The 16,164-nt window shown below is 43.9% G+C and overlaps 1 protein-coding gene across 1 annotated transcript in view; it reads left to right on the forward strand.

Annotated features, from left to right (window-relative positions):
* LOC146025618 (G-protein coupled receptor 22-like) overlaps positions 1-15,515 on the forward strand; it is a 225,051-nt gene extending 209,536 nt beyond the window's left edge. Inside the window, exon 2 of the mRNA XM_083155563.1 lies at positions 12,402-15,515. Coding sequence (XP_083011689.1) covers positions 12,452-13,744 — 1,293 coding nt within the window. The 5' untranslated portion in view covers positions 12,402-12,451 and the 3' untranslated portion in view covers positions 13,745-15,515. The remainder of the gene's footprint in view (positions 1-12,401) is intronic.
* The last annotated feature ends 649 nt before the right edge of the window (positions 15,516-16,164 follow it).

The following is a 16,164-nucleotide window of genomic DNA, read 5'->3' on the forward strand; positions in this document are numbered from 1 at the left end:
AGAGATTTCTGAAGATTTTATCCTCCTTTCCTTTATCATTGTGACTGCTCCAGACGTAGAGAACCCACTTACATATGATTCGCTTCAACAAACAGGGCCGTGGGGCAGACATGTTTCTATAAAGCCTTATCTCGTGATGCTGGCCATCTCCAGTGCATGATGTCATTGGTATTACGCTGGAAATGGATTCACAAAGCGAAGGGAAGAGATATTGATGAGTTGTATCTTCAGCTGTGGGAGGTATTGGGGTATTCGGGGGTACACAGCGCATTGCATCCTATGGTAGTTCTCTCCTGGTAAGACACTGAGCCTGTATGCAAATGATGCCATCGTGTGTACAGAGACACGACTGCCGGCGTCCCACATACATGGCTTATGTACAAAGCTGGGAACATAGGGTCACATCAGTCACACTGTCAAACCTCTGAGCAACCCTAGTCTCAAACAGAGTGGCTCTACTAAGACCCTGGGGCCCAGGGCTGGACTGGCCCACAGGGGTACATGTGAAATCCCTGGTAGGCCCCACTGCCTGTGGACCCACAACCTCCTTCTGGGATCAGGTTTCAGACTGTGCATATCCATACCTCCCAGCTGCCCCATCCTTCGCGGGACAGTCGTGTTTTTCTTTGGGAATCTCCCGCTGCTCCACACGTGGGCAGCAAAGTTGGGAGACCCCATTGTCACTTGTTGCTCAGCTTAGAAGAGCTTTGGAACTTCAGCACATGGCAAGTCATGCGCAGAAGTCCCGAAATCAAACCCTAAAACGTGGGTGGTATGGACACCTCTAAGTATTGGCCTGTATTGTGGCATTTCCCCAGGGGACCCTTCATGCCCCAGTCCAACACTGCTGGGGCATCTCTGGCAGTGGCTAACAAGGGAAACCAATCCCGGTACTCTTCTATTGTTCTTGCTTTGGTCATACTGTACCCTGCAGGCGCTGTGGATCCCTTGTAGCACCATATAAAGGACTGTGCACTGTGGCGCCTGGCTCACCCTTTATAACAACACCTGTACCTGGTATTAGCAACAATGACCAACCTGGATTACAGCTGCAGTAGAAGGATATTGAGGTGATCCTGTTGTACTGCCAGACCTCTAGCACGCTTCACCACAAAGACCTCTTTTGACCACCAACCTCTCACACTCTCCTTTGATCCCATTACACATATCACCAGAGTGTGAGGGATGTAGGACTGGGAGGACATTAAAAGATACATAAATGTGACTATTTAGCATGGGAAGAGATGTAGAAGGAGATTATTAATTGATATTGGGAATAATCAGCAAGCGTTTGCCATCCAGTGCCATCCAGGGGTACACGAGACTATGAGCTATTCAGGTGGTAGAACATAAGCTTAGAATGCCAGGGTTGGGGCACAGATCGACAGTGTCTGAGTAACAGCTTGGGCAGCAGAGTCAGGGGCAGAGGGGCGGGAGGTGCTAAATTTTGAATGGGGCAATTGAGGTTTGAGATGAGTGAGAGAAGAGAGACCAGAGAGAAAGAAGAAGTCAAGAAATCCAAGTTATTCTTGGTGAAAGTGACCAAGGAAGAGGCTGACAGTGGGCGGGAGAGGCTGACAGTGGGTGGGAGAGGCTGACAGTGGGTGGGAGAGGCTGACAGTGGGTGGGAGAGGCTGACAGTGGGCGGGAGAGGCTGACAGTGGGCAGGAGAGGCTGTCAGTGGGTGGGAGAGGCTGTCAGTGGGTGGGAGAGGCTGACAGTGGGTGGGAGAGGCTGTCAGTGGGTGGAAGAGGCTGAAGGAGAGAATATGGTAGTTGGGAAGAGGGAATGGGGGGAATTTAGTGAAATCCACGATGATACTGTGGTGTGAGAAGACCAGGTTGCAAGGTGTGACAACTGGAATGGGAGGGTGATGATTGCCATTGGATAACACCAAAGGAAAATTAGTTTGGAGAGAAATTAATTTATTAGGTTGACCTTAAATGCATGGAGGACGTGCATTCAGCGGGGTGGCGTTAACCTGCTTGCTGGGCTCCGAACACACATAAAGCCCGGCGATCAGGTCTGAATAAGGCCCTAAGTAATATAAACTGTAATAGACCATTAGAGATTCCCTTTACAACGCAGGAGTCAACTATGAAAATAATCTGCTTTAAATCAAATCATACGTTTTATAGTTGTCAGCTGACCCCAGGTCAATGACATAATAATCTAGTCCGGCTCGGAAAGCATCGGTGCTTTAATATAACCGCCGCTGCAGAGCATGCTGGTAGTTTATAAATTCTGGATAGCATTAATAAGGGGCCAAAAGTTTAAGCTATGTCGGACTGGCATCAGGTGATGTATGAAACCTCATAAAATTGCTATTTTTATAATATATAAAATTGGTTATAATGATAAATTGCGGTTTATTTAATAAAATAAATACTTGATTTATATTTAGTGTTTCTCTTAGGTGGCTTTCTTTAGAACATTACCATCTGTGGAGAGCTGTAAGCCAAGGTTATAACCTGACAAACCTGCTGTGGGGAGCAGTAGCAACAGTGCCACCTACTGGTTATAAAAATCTACAGAAATATACTCAATTAGTAATAATGATAATAATAATAATAATAATAATCATCACAATAATAATCATTTCTATTTTTATAGCGCTTTTTTTTGATAGCACGTGCAGATTAAAATGCAAAACAAACTTAATTTAAGTATTTGTTAGAAAATAAAGGAAATACATGAATAAATTGGTTTTAATGATTTCTAGAATAAATATGGTCAAAACTATGTTCTCACTTGACGAAATAAGTCTACATGACACATAAAATGTAAACAATAAAAACATTGGTTTTATTAGAGTACAATTGAATGTGGTCATCTCCACCACTTTTCTGAGCAATTCCTCACAGATGTAACATGTTCTTACTCTGTAACATGTAGAGAAGAAATATTGATAAACCCTACGCGTTTCGCCCGCTAGGACTTCACCAGGGGTATTGCCATAATAATGGAAATATACTTCTAGGTAATACATTTTTAGGTTATTTACAGGATCACCGAAATCGGCCATAAGGGTGTATACTATTTTCACACCAAATTCTCAGAAAGAATGATAACCACTCCTAAAAACTTCAGCTAGAAGACGCTTCCACTAGAAATTCCCATTTTGAAGTATATTTCACTATATATTGGCAATACCCCTGATCAAAGTACGCACTGAACGGATTAGCACCACAGCCAGAGAGCGTGACAGTAGGAAGGACATCAGCCATGGCACTAGCATAGATGCAGCTGCTTCTGGGTCTGACCCAGAAAAAGCCCCTTTGTGTGGTTGGACATAAATGTAAAATCTAAAAGCTGCAACATTATAAACTTATTATACTACTGATACCACCTATAAAACGTCCCACATTGAGGGCCTGCTGCAGGGTTGGACCTAATTGGGGCATATACTGCTCCCTGACTGCAGGCACAGATATATTGTGTATATTTGCCACATACAGTAGGCAGAAGTGGCCTCACGTGAATGGCACCAAATATAGGTTTAACCAACACCAAAATAGGCAGGGTTACGACATCACTGCACCTGTGTGGAAGCCGTTGCTTTGTATTACACTTCAGTTATCCCCAGTCTAGTGGTCCCCCGACCTTTATGCTTCTGTGACAACCACGAACCTCCACATGTCACATAATATCCCACCTCCCCCTGCTGAGACTGTCCACAGACCCCAAAACCTCCATCAAACAGACAAACAATTCATTACAATAATCCCCCAAATATCACAACTATCCCCACCCCAGAAATTGTTAGACCCCCAGATAAATGGGCAGTATGGATGGTGTAATGGTTAGCATTACTGCCTCACAGCACTGAGGTCATGGGTTCTATCCCCACCATGTGTTATATATACGGGGCAGTACGGATGGTGTAATGGTTACATTACTGCCTCACAGCGCTGAGGTCATGGGTTCTATCCCCACCATGTGTTATATATACGGGGCAGTACGGACGGTGTAATGGTTACATTACTGCCTCACAGTGCTGAGGTCATGGGTTCTATCCCCACCATGTGTTATATATACAGGGCAGTACGGATGGTGTAATGGTTATCATTACTGCCTCACAGCACTGAGGTCCTGGGTTCTATCCCCACCATGTGTTATATATACGGGGCAGTATGGATGGTGTAATGGTTACATTACTGCCTCACAGAGCTGAGGTCATGGGTTCTATCCCCACCATGTGTTATATATATACGGGGCAGTACGGATGGTGTAATGGTTAGCATTACTGCCTCACAGCACTGAGGTCATGGGTTCTATTCCCACCATGTGTTATATATACAGGGCAGTACGGATGGTGCAATGGTTACATTACTGCCTCACAGCGCTGAGGTCATGGGTTCTATCCCCACCATGTGTTATATATACGGGGCAGCATGGATGGTGTAATGGTTATATTACTGCCTCACAGCACTCAGGTCATGGGTTCTATCCTCACCATGTGTTATATATACACGGGGCAGTACGGGTGGTGTAATGGTTATCATTACTGCCTCACAGCACTGAGGTCCTGGGAATATAGATTGTAAGCTCCACTGGGGCAGGGACTGAAGTGAATGTTCAACTATACTCTGTACAGCGCTGTGGAATATGTATGCGCTATATAATAACTGGTAATAATAATCTCTGTACAGCGCTTCGGAATATGTGTGCACTATATAATAACTGGTAATAATATTCTCTGTACAGCACTGTGGAATATGTGTGCGCTATATAAATAACTGGTAATAATATTCTCTGTACAGCGCTGTGGAATATGTGTGCGCTATATAAATAACTGGTAATAATAATCTCTGTACAGCGCTTCGGAATATGTGTGCGTTATATGATAACTGGTAATAATATTCTCTGTACAGCGCTGCGGAATATGTGTGCGCTATATAATAACTGATAATAATATTCTCTGTACAGCGCTGCGGAATATGTGTGCGCTATATAATAACTGATAATAATATTCTCTGTACAGCGCTGCACAATATGTGTGCACTATATAATAACTGATAATAATATTCTCTGTACAGCGCTGCGGAATATGTGTGCGCTATATAATAACTGGTAATAATGTACTCTGTACAGCGCTGCGGAATATGTGTGCGCTATATAATATAACTGGTAATAATATTCATTGTACAGCGCTGCGGAATATGTGTGCGCTATATAATAACTGGTAATAATATTCTCTGTACAGCGCTGCGGAATATGTGTGCGCTATATAAATAACTGGTGATAATAATCTCTTACAGCACTGCAGAATATGTGTGCGCTATATAATAACTGGTAATAATAGTCTCTGTACAGCGCTGTGGAATATGTGTGCGCTATATAATAACTGATAATAATATTCTCTGTACAGCGCTGCGCAATATGTGTGCGCTATATAATAACTGGTAATAATGTACTCTGTACAGCGCTGCGGAATATGTGTGCGCTATATAATATAACTGGTAATAATATTCATTGTACAGCGCTGCGGAATATGTGTGCGCTATATAATAACTGGTAATAATATACTCTGTACAGTGCTGCGGAATATGTGTGCGCTATATAATATAACTGGTAATAATAATCTCTGTACAGCGCTGCGGAATATGTGTGCGCTATATAAATAACTGGTAATAATATTCTCTGTACAGTGCTGCGGAATATGTGTGCGCTATATAAATAACTGGTAATAATATTCTCTGTACAGCGCTGCGGAATATGTGTGCGCTATATAATAACTGGTAATAATAGTCTCTGTACAGCGCTGCGGAATATGTGTGCACTATATAATAACTGGTAATAATATTCTCTGTACAGCGCTGCGGAATATGTGTGCGCTATATAATAACTGGTAATAATGTACTCTGTACAGCGCTGCGGAATATGTGTGCGCTATATAATATAACTGGTAATAATAGTCTCTGTACAGCGCTGTGGAATATGTGTGCGCTATATAATAACTGGTAATAATATTCTCTGTACAGCGCTGCGGAATATGTGTGCGCTATATAAATAACTGGTGATAATAGTCTCTGTACAGCGCTGTGGAATATGTGTGCGCTATATAAATAACTGGTAATAATATTCTTTGTACAGCGCTGCGGAATATGTGTGCACTATATAAATAACTGGTAATAATAGTCTCTGTACAGTGCTGCGGAATATGTGTGCGCTATATAATAACTGGTAATAATATTCTCTGTACAGCGCTGCAGAATATGTGTGCGCTATATAATAACTGGTAATAATAGTCTCTGTACAGCGCTGCGGAATATGTGTGCGCTATATAAATAACTGGTGATAATAGTCTCTGTACAGCGCTGTGGAATATGTGTGCGCTATATAAATAACTGGTAATAATATTCTTTGTACAGCGCTGCGGAATATGTGTGCACTATATAAATAACTGGTAATAATAGTCTCTGTACAGTGCTGCGGAATATGTGTTCGCTATATAATAACTGGTAATAATAGTCTCTGTACAGCGCTGCGGAATATGTGTGCGCTATATAATAACTGGAAATAATAGTCTGTACAGCGCTGCGGAATATGTGTGCGCTATATAATAACTGGTAATAATAGTCTCTGTACAGCGCTGCGGAATATGTGTGCGCTATATAATAACTGGTAATAATAGTCTCTGTACAGTGCTGTGGAATATGTGTGCGCTATATAATAACTGGTGATAATAATCTCTGTACAGCGCTGCGGAATATGTGTGCGCTATATAATAACTGGTAATATATAAAATAATAACACTCAAGCACATACACACGTCTGTGCTCTACTCATCCCTACATGCATACACATTATAGTGGGTACACATGGTGCGATTTGATCCCAATTCGATCTGCTGCAAATGGATGAACCAGCAATGTGAACGCATCTAAGATTACCGAAACCTGTTTGAAATCACTCGCAAGGCACCCGCCAAGGTCTGCTGTCGGACGTGGGCCTAGTTTCAGGTGAGGGCCTGGAGCTGAAGCTCCTCCCACCCCATTGTTAATCCGACCCTGTAATATATAGAGAGAGAAAGATGTAAATATTGTAGTTAGATCAGGGTTGCCGACTTTATTATTCTCCTCTCCAGGAGAAGCCCGGAGAGGAGAGTTTCAGCAGCCGCTTAGGGGGGCGGGGCTTAAGAGTGACGTCACTAAGCCGCCCGCCCCCATGATGGTAAACCAGCGAATTCACGGATCTCTGTGGAGGGGGCGGGGCTAAAATGACGCGATTGTGCCGTTTTAGCTCCGCCCCCTCCTCTGAGACCCGTGGATTGCAGCATTTTAATGCCGCGATCCGGGGGACAGCGGGGGGCCGGGAGGGGGACCCGATTTTCGGGAGACTCCCGGAAATTCCGGGAGGGTCGGCAACCCTGAGTTATGTCTCCTATATGGTGTGCAGCTAGGTGTGAGTCTAAATGGTTGCCTGTGCTGTAACTGGTGCAGATGGTGCTCGGGCAGTGTCCTGGAAGAGGGAAAAGAGTGTGTGCTAGTTGCGGCATCCCGCTCCTAGCCTCTTACCCTGTTCCTGTGGTGGGGTTCGGCGCCGTGTAGTGCTCGGTCAGAGCTGATGTGTTGGCCTCCCATGTATGGATGATGCTCCTTTCCGGGTCTGCCTGGCGCCGATTGAGTGTTCTGTTTCCCCGCTGACTGAGTGTTCGTGCTCGCGGCGCCGGTCTGCCGGACCCGGCGTCACTGGCACGTCACTACTGACGTCAGCGCGCTCAACTCACGAGGAGGAGACTCGATTAGCCTTGTGGGTGTTGTAGTGATTGCGGTCCATCGCGTTTCGGCTTGAAGCCTTTGTCAAGGATGTTTGGACATGTCTGATTTATACATTCTTAGACAGCCATGCGGCTCCAACTCTGTGGAACTCGCTTCCCCGCAGAGTTCAAGAGGTCCCCACTCTAGCAACCTTTAAAAACAGACTCAAGACTTTCCTGTTTACTCAAGCATTTCCGTAATTCCCTTAAGTGTCGTTTATGAAAAGTTTTTATGTACTTTATTGTTTCCGTACTGTATTATATTTATTCTGTCCTCTCGGACAAAGAGCGCTATATAAATACATTTTTTTATTTTTAGATGTTTGACAGACTTTCAGAAACATATGGCAATGAATCCTGCTTCCTTGTTTTATCAGAGACCATTGTGCTATGTAATCCCCAATGTTACTGCATTATTTCTTGGTACAGTATTTCATTTTTATTTTTACTTTTGAATGAGGGTTATTCAATTTTGAATTTAGTTAAAAAAAAAAAGAAATCTGCAGATGATTTCTTCCCACCGTTCGTTCTCTGCAGACTACTCTGCCCTGCAAGCTTTATCTGTATTTAAACAGTCAGAGGATTAATAGCAACATGACAAGCAGAGGAGACACTGATAAGTGTGTCTTCCCCTCTCTGCGCTTGTTACCACGGAGTCAATGAAATGCCTGTGTCTCTATTAGAATCTCGTCAATGCTTATAGCTGCAATCTGTCATGGTCGCTGAAGAAGTCCTGACAGAACCCCATCACCATCTTTGCCGTCTCCAGCACGTTGTACACCCGGGTATTGTAGCAGCACAATAATACAGAATTTAGGTCAGGCCGTTTCTAGACAGTAGATTATTAAATTGTCCCAAAGAGATCTGTCGGAAATAAGCATTCCCATGGCGTTCTCATAACTCACAATAGGACGCAACGCCCACAATACTCCCCAAATAATCCTCTTCTGAACACCCAGTTGACCCATATCGCATATTGGGGCAGATGTATTAAGCCTGGAGAAGCGATAAAGTGGTCGGAGACAGGGCAGCCGAGAGGAATGCCGGGCCCCGGTAAACTTTGGGGGTGTGGCCTAAGTGTGGGAGGTGTGGCCACACCCCCAAGAAAACGCTAAAGACTCTAAACTCAGCAGCAGCACACACCTACAGCATGTGCTGTGCTGACAGCAGGCTCAGCATGAGCTCTCAAGCTGTCAGTGAGACACTCCTGCTGAGACTACTGTCAGCACAGCACATGCTGTAGAAGTGTGTGCTGCTGTTGCTGTCCGGGAGTGGTCGGACCAGGGCCCCTGCCGGGCCCCTCCAGCAAGCCGGGGCCCAGGTAATTAGTACCCGCTCCCCCTCCCTCTCGGCTGCCCTGGTCAGAGATAACGCACCCGCCAATCAGCTCCAAGCTGTCATTTTCAAACACAGTTCATGGCTGGTGCTTTATCTCCTTTCACTTTATCTCCAGTTTATCTCTTCTCCAGGCTTATTACATCTCCCCCATAGGGCGACAATGCTCATCGCATTTGTACTTCCAATGAGAGTTGGCCTTCTACAGCTGGCGTTACCCTCCACAACGGAGCCCCTCCCATACACACTGTGCTGATAGCTTAGTGTATGGGCTTCTATAGTACGGCCAACAAATCTTAAACAGTATACGAGATGCGACCCTGAGTGTACCCAGGTGTGTACCCCTTCCCATAAGTGGGGTTACTAGAACACGACCCATAGATTAATATCCCCATCGGCACCCCCGGATGTTCCGTCATTACCACCTGCAGTTAGATGATTCAGTCTGTGTCAGAGCTGGGAATATTCCCCCATGGAACACACTTTGCTATTCATCTGCCATTGCTGCCGAGCGCTGTATTCCAGGCGTGTTCTGAATCCCAACTAGCTCCTGCTAATGAGGAAACCTAGTGACGGCGCACGGCTGCAGGCCCCCGGTGGGTTCTGTGCTCACACATTATCACTGAGCGCCCAGTCTTTCCAGTCTGCTCAGAGATTAGAGAGCGCCTCCGACCACGCAGCCAGTTACTTACTATTAAAGGTGTTTACAATTAACGTGAAAGATCAGTGAGTGATGAGTAAGATGTTACACCCCCCCCCCCCCCGAGAAATCCACAGCCCCCAATAAGCAAGTGAGTCCATGGCACGGGTAGCGGCTTCATATTGGATGTGCTACTTGCTGGTCACACACACAAACAGGACTAACAGCCCCGGTGGATGTGTTTTCACCCCTCAGGACTGCCAGACTGGGCCACAGTTAACAAAGTGTCTTACTTAGGGACGGCCATTGATGATTTGAAATAATCGATGGTTTATGGCCGCTGATGAATACTTTTGCTGGTACTTGTTTCCTAGCACAGCGCCCAGATTTCCTACGTACAGCACCGTAAGGAAATCGCATCGCATGGGCCATTATAGCGGCATGCGATGTGATTCAATTTTTTTTTTTTATGTAATTTTTTCTATGGCTATTTTACCCAACTATATCGCATGGCATTGCATCGCATGTCCCGCAAAATCGCATGTGATCGCATGCGATTTTATAAGTTGTGCGATGCCATGACATTAGGTATACAATAATATGATTGTATGTCCCAAAAGTCCTCCGACTTTTTCATTACCCCACTTATTACCCCACTATCCCCTCGAGTGCATCGAGTCCCACGAGGGGACACGGATTACTTTACATGTATTCCCCGTCCACTCACCACACTATGGCATGCGATGCAATTTTTTTACGCAGAATAGCCCTCTACGCAATTAACACAGTGGGTGCCATGCTAGGAAATAAGTACCCTTTTGCCATTGATTTTCGAAGACCCAGATGGTTTCCCTACATCGATGGCAAAGGAGAACCAATGTTTCCTATTTTTTTTTTCCAAGGTGCCGGGAATCGGAGCATAGCTCCACCTCTGACACCCGGAAGTCCCGCCCCGGAGTTCTGATTGGCCCACGGGCCATTCAGTCAAATATAATTTATGACCATCGATAGCTAAAACTATCCATCAAATAGTTTACCACTATTGATATCTGGGTGCAGAATCACCATCGATGGAAACTACTGATGACGTCTGCACTGATGGCCATCCCTAGTCTTACCGTCAGCCCTAGCTGGCTTCTATGGGCTGCTGCAGTCCCTATAAACCGGTGTGTGTGCATGCAGCAGTCCCGGAGCCTGCAACATTCATTATACAGCTTCCAGGACTTGGCTTGTGCGCATATGTGCTGGACCTGTAGCCTGCAAGATTCATTATACAGCTTCCAGGACTATGGATCCGGCTTGTGCGCATATGTGCTGGACCTGTAGCCTGCAACATTCATTATACAGCTTCCAGGACTTGGCTTGTGCGCATATGTGCTGGACCTGTAGCCTGCAAGATTCATTATATAGGTTCCAGGACTATGGATCCTGCTTGTGCGCATATGTGCTGGACCTGTAGCCTGCAAGATTATTAGTGCAGGCACCCGGACTCTGGACTGCAGCACCCCTTGTCCAACCACCGCTACCTATATCTTCATTTAGCATCTGTTACACCACACCCATTGCTGCAATGCAGTTGGTATAAAGCGCACAGTGCCGCATGGTGGAAGAATAGGTTAGTGGTGACTCATCTGTAGCTCTTGAATGAAGCTAATAACGTTTTGTTTTGATTTGTGACTCATACAGAGCTTTGAATCTTTAGTATCCTGACCTATGACCGTTTATACAAATGTTGGGGCAAAGGGAAAAAGTCTGGGTATAATTAAAATATTAAAGATTAACCTAAATGATTCTATACCATTGCCAAATACATGTTTAGATTATAGTCCTACATTTATAATAATTTGTTCCAGGGCCCCTTAAAACTTTATAGCTTTGTCACGTACCTATTGGTTGCTTAATATCACCACAGCCAATAAGGAGCCGCTGATGAACCCCATCATCTCAGCACTATTTCCATCCATCAATTAAGCAGCATCACCCAAAAAAATGTGTGTTCTGTTGCTGTGTTAGACTAAATACTTTTAAGGTACCACAATAAAAACAATTTTTTTTTATTTTTGGCTTTAAAAGTTACTGAGTATAACTTGCAATTTCCATAGATAGTAATTAAGCACATAAAATGGCCACCTCATGTTGTCTTAGTACCATTATAGGTTCATCAAAGTGAATATTTAATAACTGTAATTTGTGTTTGCTGACGTGATGATAGAAAGGCTAATCAAATAACAAACTGCTCCACGTAAAAAGACTTCTCTGACACGCTATTGAAAACAATCCACTGCCACAACTAGAATTACGTTCAAGAGTTGACACTTGTAGGAAGACTTAAATATCTCCCATGGTTTGTTATGCCAAGGATATCTGACACAAATTCTTTTTGCAACACAAAGACAGAACATTATAAAATACAATTTAATATGATAAGAAAGTCGCTATGCTGATTGAATAAAAAAAGTAAAAAAAAAAATTGACATAAAGAAATGAATCTTACTGGCCCTGGCTTCCATACATTGTTTAGTGTGTGTAGACACTCCAACTATCACGTAGTAAGCACATAATAATTAATCAGATCAATATTCAGGTGCAATTTAATAAATATATTTAAATTATATATTTAACCATTTGCAATGATCTAAAGTGTTTTCTTTGTTTATATTTCAGGAAGAAAAACAGAAGAAATTCTTAATTTCTAGGACTATGCAGAGAACAGAATGGTGTCAGCCAAGGAGACAGATATGTATGACGCCATTTTGGAAACTAATGATGGATCCACCACTGATGCCGGCTGGTACTTCCCGTACCCACTGGGCTTCCAAGTTTCTCTTACAAGCTTCCTCATGTTGGAGATTGTGCTGGGTTTTAGCAGCAACTTGACAGTACTCGTGCTCTATTGCATGCAGTCCAATCTGGTGGACTCTGTGAGCAACATGGTGACTATGAACCTCCATGTTCTGGATATCATCATCTGCGTCATCTGTGTCCCGCTGACCATAGTCATTATCTTGATTCCATTAGAGCAGAACATTGCTCTGGTCTGCTGCTTCCATGAGGCATGTGTCACCTTCAGCAGCATCGCAACAGCAATCAATGTCTTGGTGATCAGTTTAGACAGGTACGATATCTCTGTGAGGCCCGCTAACCGGGTTCTTACCCCAAGCAGGATGGTGCTACTACTCTCCTGTGTCTGGTTTGTCTCCCTTATGGTTTTCTTCATTCCTTTCTTTGAGGTGGAGTTTTTTGGTGACCCAGATCATATGGCCACATGGCAAAACCGGACTTTGCTCTGCGTGAGTGTCAATGAGTATCACACTGAGCTGGGGATGTACTACCATCTGGTCATCCAAATTCCTATCTTCTTCGCAGCTGTGGCCGTCATGCTTGTCACTTACACTAAAATCCTCCAGGCCCTCAACATCAGGATTGGGAACCACTTTAAAAGAAGCCAGCGTCGGAAAACCAAGAAAAGAAAGAAAAGGAAACCATCAGACCAAAGCACAACGGGGGAGACCAAAAGACTGGCCCCACCACCAGTTATCCAGAACCCACCAATGAGGGTACAGGCTTCCGTCTCTGTCATCATTGCCTTGAGGCGAGCAGTGAAACGTCACCGGGACCGAAGAGAGCGTCAAAAACGCGTCTTTAGGATGTCTCTTATCATAATAACCACCTTTCTGCTCTGCTGGGCTCCTATTTCCATTGTGAACCTTCTTATTCTTTGTGTGGGGCCCAGTGATCTCCTTGTGAAGTTACGAATCTGTTTTATTACCATGGCCTACGGTACTACTATCTTTCATCCTCTCTTGTATGCCTTCACTCGACAGAAGTTCCGGAATGTCTTGAAGAACAAAATGAAGAAACGGGTGGTTTCAGTGTTGCAAGTAGATCCTGCTCCAGGAGGCACTGTTATACACAATTCATGGATAGAGCCCAAGAAAGGCAGGAAAGCCAAGCTAGAATGTAGTGATGGTACTGACCGATGTCTCACAGATGCCGTGAAGGAATGATCTTATCTGTGTCAGAGTTGCCCTATTATGGCAGTGGGATAACGGTGGATGTTAGCACACAAGTTTGTGTGAATTTGAAATCTTTACAAGTAAGAGGCATCAAGGGAACAGTGGTGATAGCCCTTGAATATAATAACATTTCTCCATCAAAATCAGCACTGCCATCATACCTCTGTGGCCTGGCTTGCCGCAAGTATTTTCAGCCCATCCGGTCCAGGATGGATTTAACCAGGTGATCTATTCGTTCCCTCTATATAGGGGCATGCACAGTGATTTACAGGTCACTGTGTACGTTTTTCTTGACTTGGGTCAACAAACTAGAAGTTTTTACGGCAATAGTGAGTAGCAAAGCATGCCTTGGAGTCTCGAAATTCATCATAGATCTCTTCTATCAACAAATCTGTAATCTGACATAAAAATCATGAAAAAGAAAACGGACATACTTTCGAAAGAAGGAACAGTCTAGAAAAAAACTTGTATTTTTCTACAAACACTATAATAATTGGTTTTAATTCATTACTACCGCAGCCATGACTTGTAAATTTAAGATTGTAAAATAATAGAAAAAAGAATAATTGTTTTATAGTTAAGAAAGCTGTAGGGTGTGGTGTCTAAATATTCAGCCTTTCTTCAAATGACTTTGCCTTTCTGGGAACACTTTAGTAAGCGAAACGTGCGTTAGTTTGCACAAGATTTATCTCCACAAATAATATTCAATGTATTCTTCCACTTTTTGTTAAAAAAAAAAGAAAGAAAGTTCATGTGTAATCTTCCATTTTATTAAGGCAATCAAAATAGCAGTTGCGGTCATTTGCGCCATGTGTTTTGCAGCACGCCCAGGTGCGAGATGCTATGAAACTGTGGATGGTTTGCTACAGTATGCCTAATGTCTCATTAATGTGGTACATATTTGTCAGTTAATTAAAGCACAAGTGGATTTATGTGTCCATGAAATAATGATCTTATCAACGCAAAACAAAACAATGCAAAGAATCCTGAACTAAGGAAGACAAAAGCCACAGATTGTAATTTCTTTCAAAGAAAGTGAGCATCCACCCTGTGGGCAGCCATTTTGTGGGCTGCTGTAGATATTCCCATGAATATTAGTCAGGCCTCATGAATATTAGTCAGGCCTCGTGAATATTAGTCATTAAGTGCCTCAGTAATGTCAGTGATTCCTAGTTAGGCTGCTCTCTTCTTAAGTATTGCTCCTGACCACAATATGGCTGCCTGCAATGCGTGAAAACCGCAGGCACTCTTTAAGGGGGGGATCTATCAAAACTTCTTCAGTAGACATGTAGAGATGGTGCCTATAGCATCCAGTCAGAAGTTATCATAAATGTAGTAAATTCTTTAAAAATACATTTAAAATCTGATTCGACAACACCTCCATGTGTCATTTTTTTGAAGGTTTGATAAATCTCCGCCTACGGCTTATTTATTGGCAAGGTGCACAGAGCCCACTTGCACTGTAAGCTAAAGCAACCAATGACATCTTAGCTTAGATTACTCTATAGAAGGAAGTTAACATCTGATTTGCTGTTATTGGTTACACTGGTGCAAGTTGCACGTTGTCAGTAATCAGGAGCCGCTTGGACAGATATGGCGTTTGGTGTGTGTATATCATTTCTGAACTCATACTGGAATTGGTTCTGTAACTGTCACAGGTAGCACAGATTTTTTAGAGCAAATACATACAGTTTGCAGGTAATTCATTTTTTAGCTGCAAAAGGGCAATGTTTGACTAAAATAAAGCTTATCATTTATTTTATATCCTGTGTTTTATGTTTGGAGTGTGAAGGTGAAAAGGTTCTGAGCTCGCCCATAGCAAAATCATTCATTACACTGAGGGGCTATGTACTAAGTCTTGAGAGAGATATTTTATGTGGAAGGTTTTGACAAACAGATTATAGGTAGGGAACCCAAGCAAGGATCCCAGGGCACCGTGCAGACTTAGTAGAGCTCTGACACTCCGGAGTCATTCTGGTTGACTCGCACAGCTGCAAAGCCAACTAGGGTGTGGTACGGGACACCGACAGTCGGGATCCCGAATGCCCGGAGTCAGACAGCATGGCGAGCACAAAAAAGCCCCTTGCGGGCTCGCTGCACTCGCCATGCTGTGGGCACAGTGGCTCGCTACGTCGGGCACCCAGCTGTCGGCGTTTTGACAGTCGGGATCCCGACGTCAGGTAAACGACTGTCGGGATCCCGACTGTCGGGAACCCGTCGGGCACCCACCAACTAAACACCACCCGCACAAATGCACGACCGCTGCACGCATGCAGTTTTTCCCCGCACGCATGCGAATTGATGTTTTGCATATACATCCATTTGCAGCTTGCCTGCAGGGCACAAACCATTCGATGGTCACACCTACCATCGAAGGATTTCTAAATCGTTCACAAATCTAAGTCACTATC

The sequence above is a fragment of the Crinia signifera genome, chromosome 8, assembly GCF_055691185.1.
Source record: "Crinia signifera chromosome 8, ASM5569118v1, whole genome shotgun sequence".
In the NCBI taxonomy this organism is placed as follows: Eukaryota; Metazoa; Chordata; class Amphibia; order Anura; family Myobatrachidae; genus Crinia; species Crinia signifera.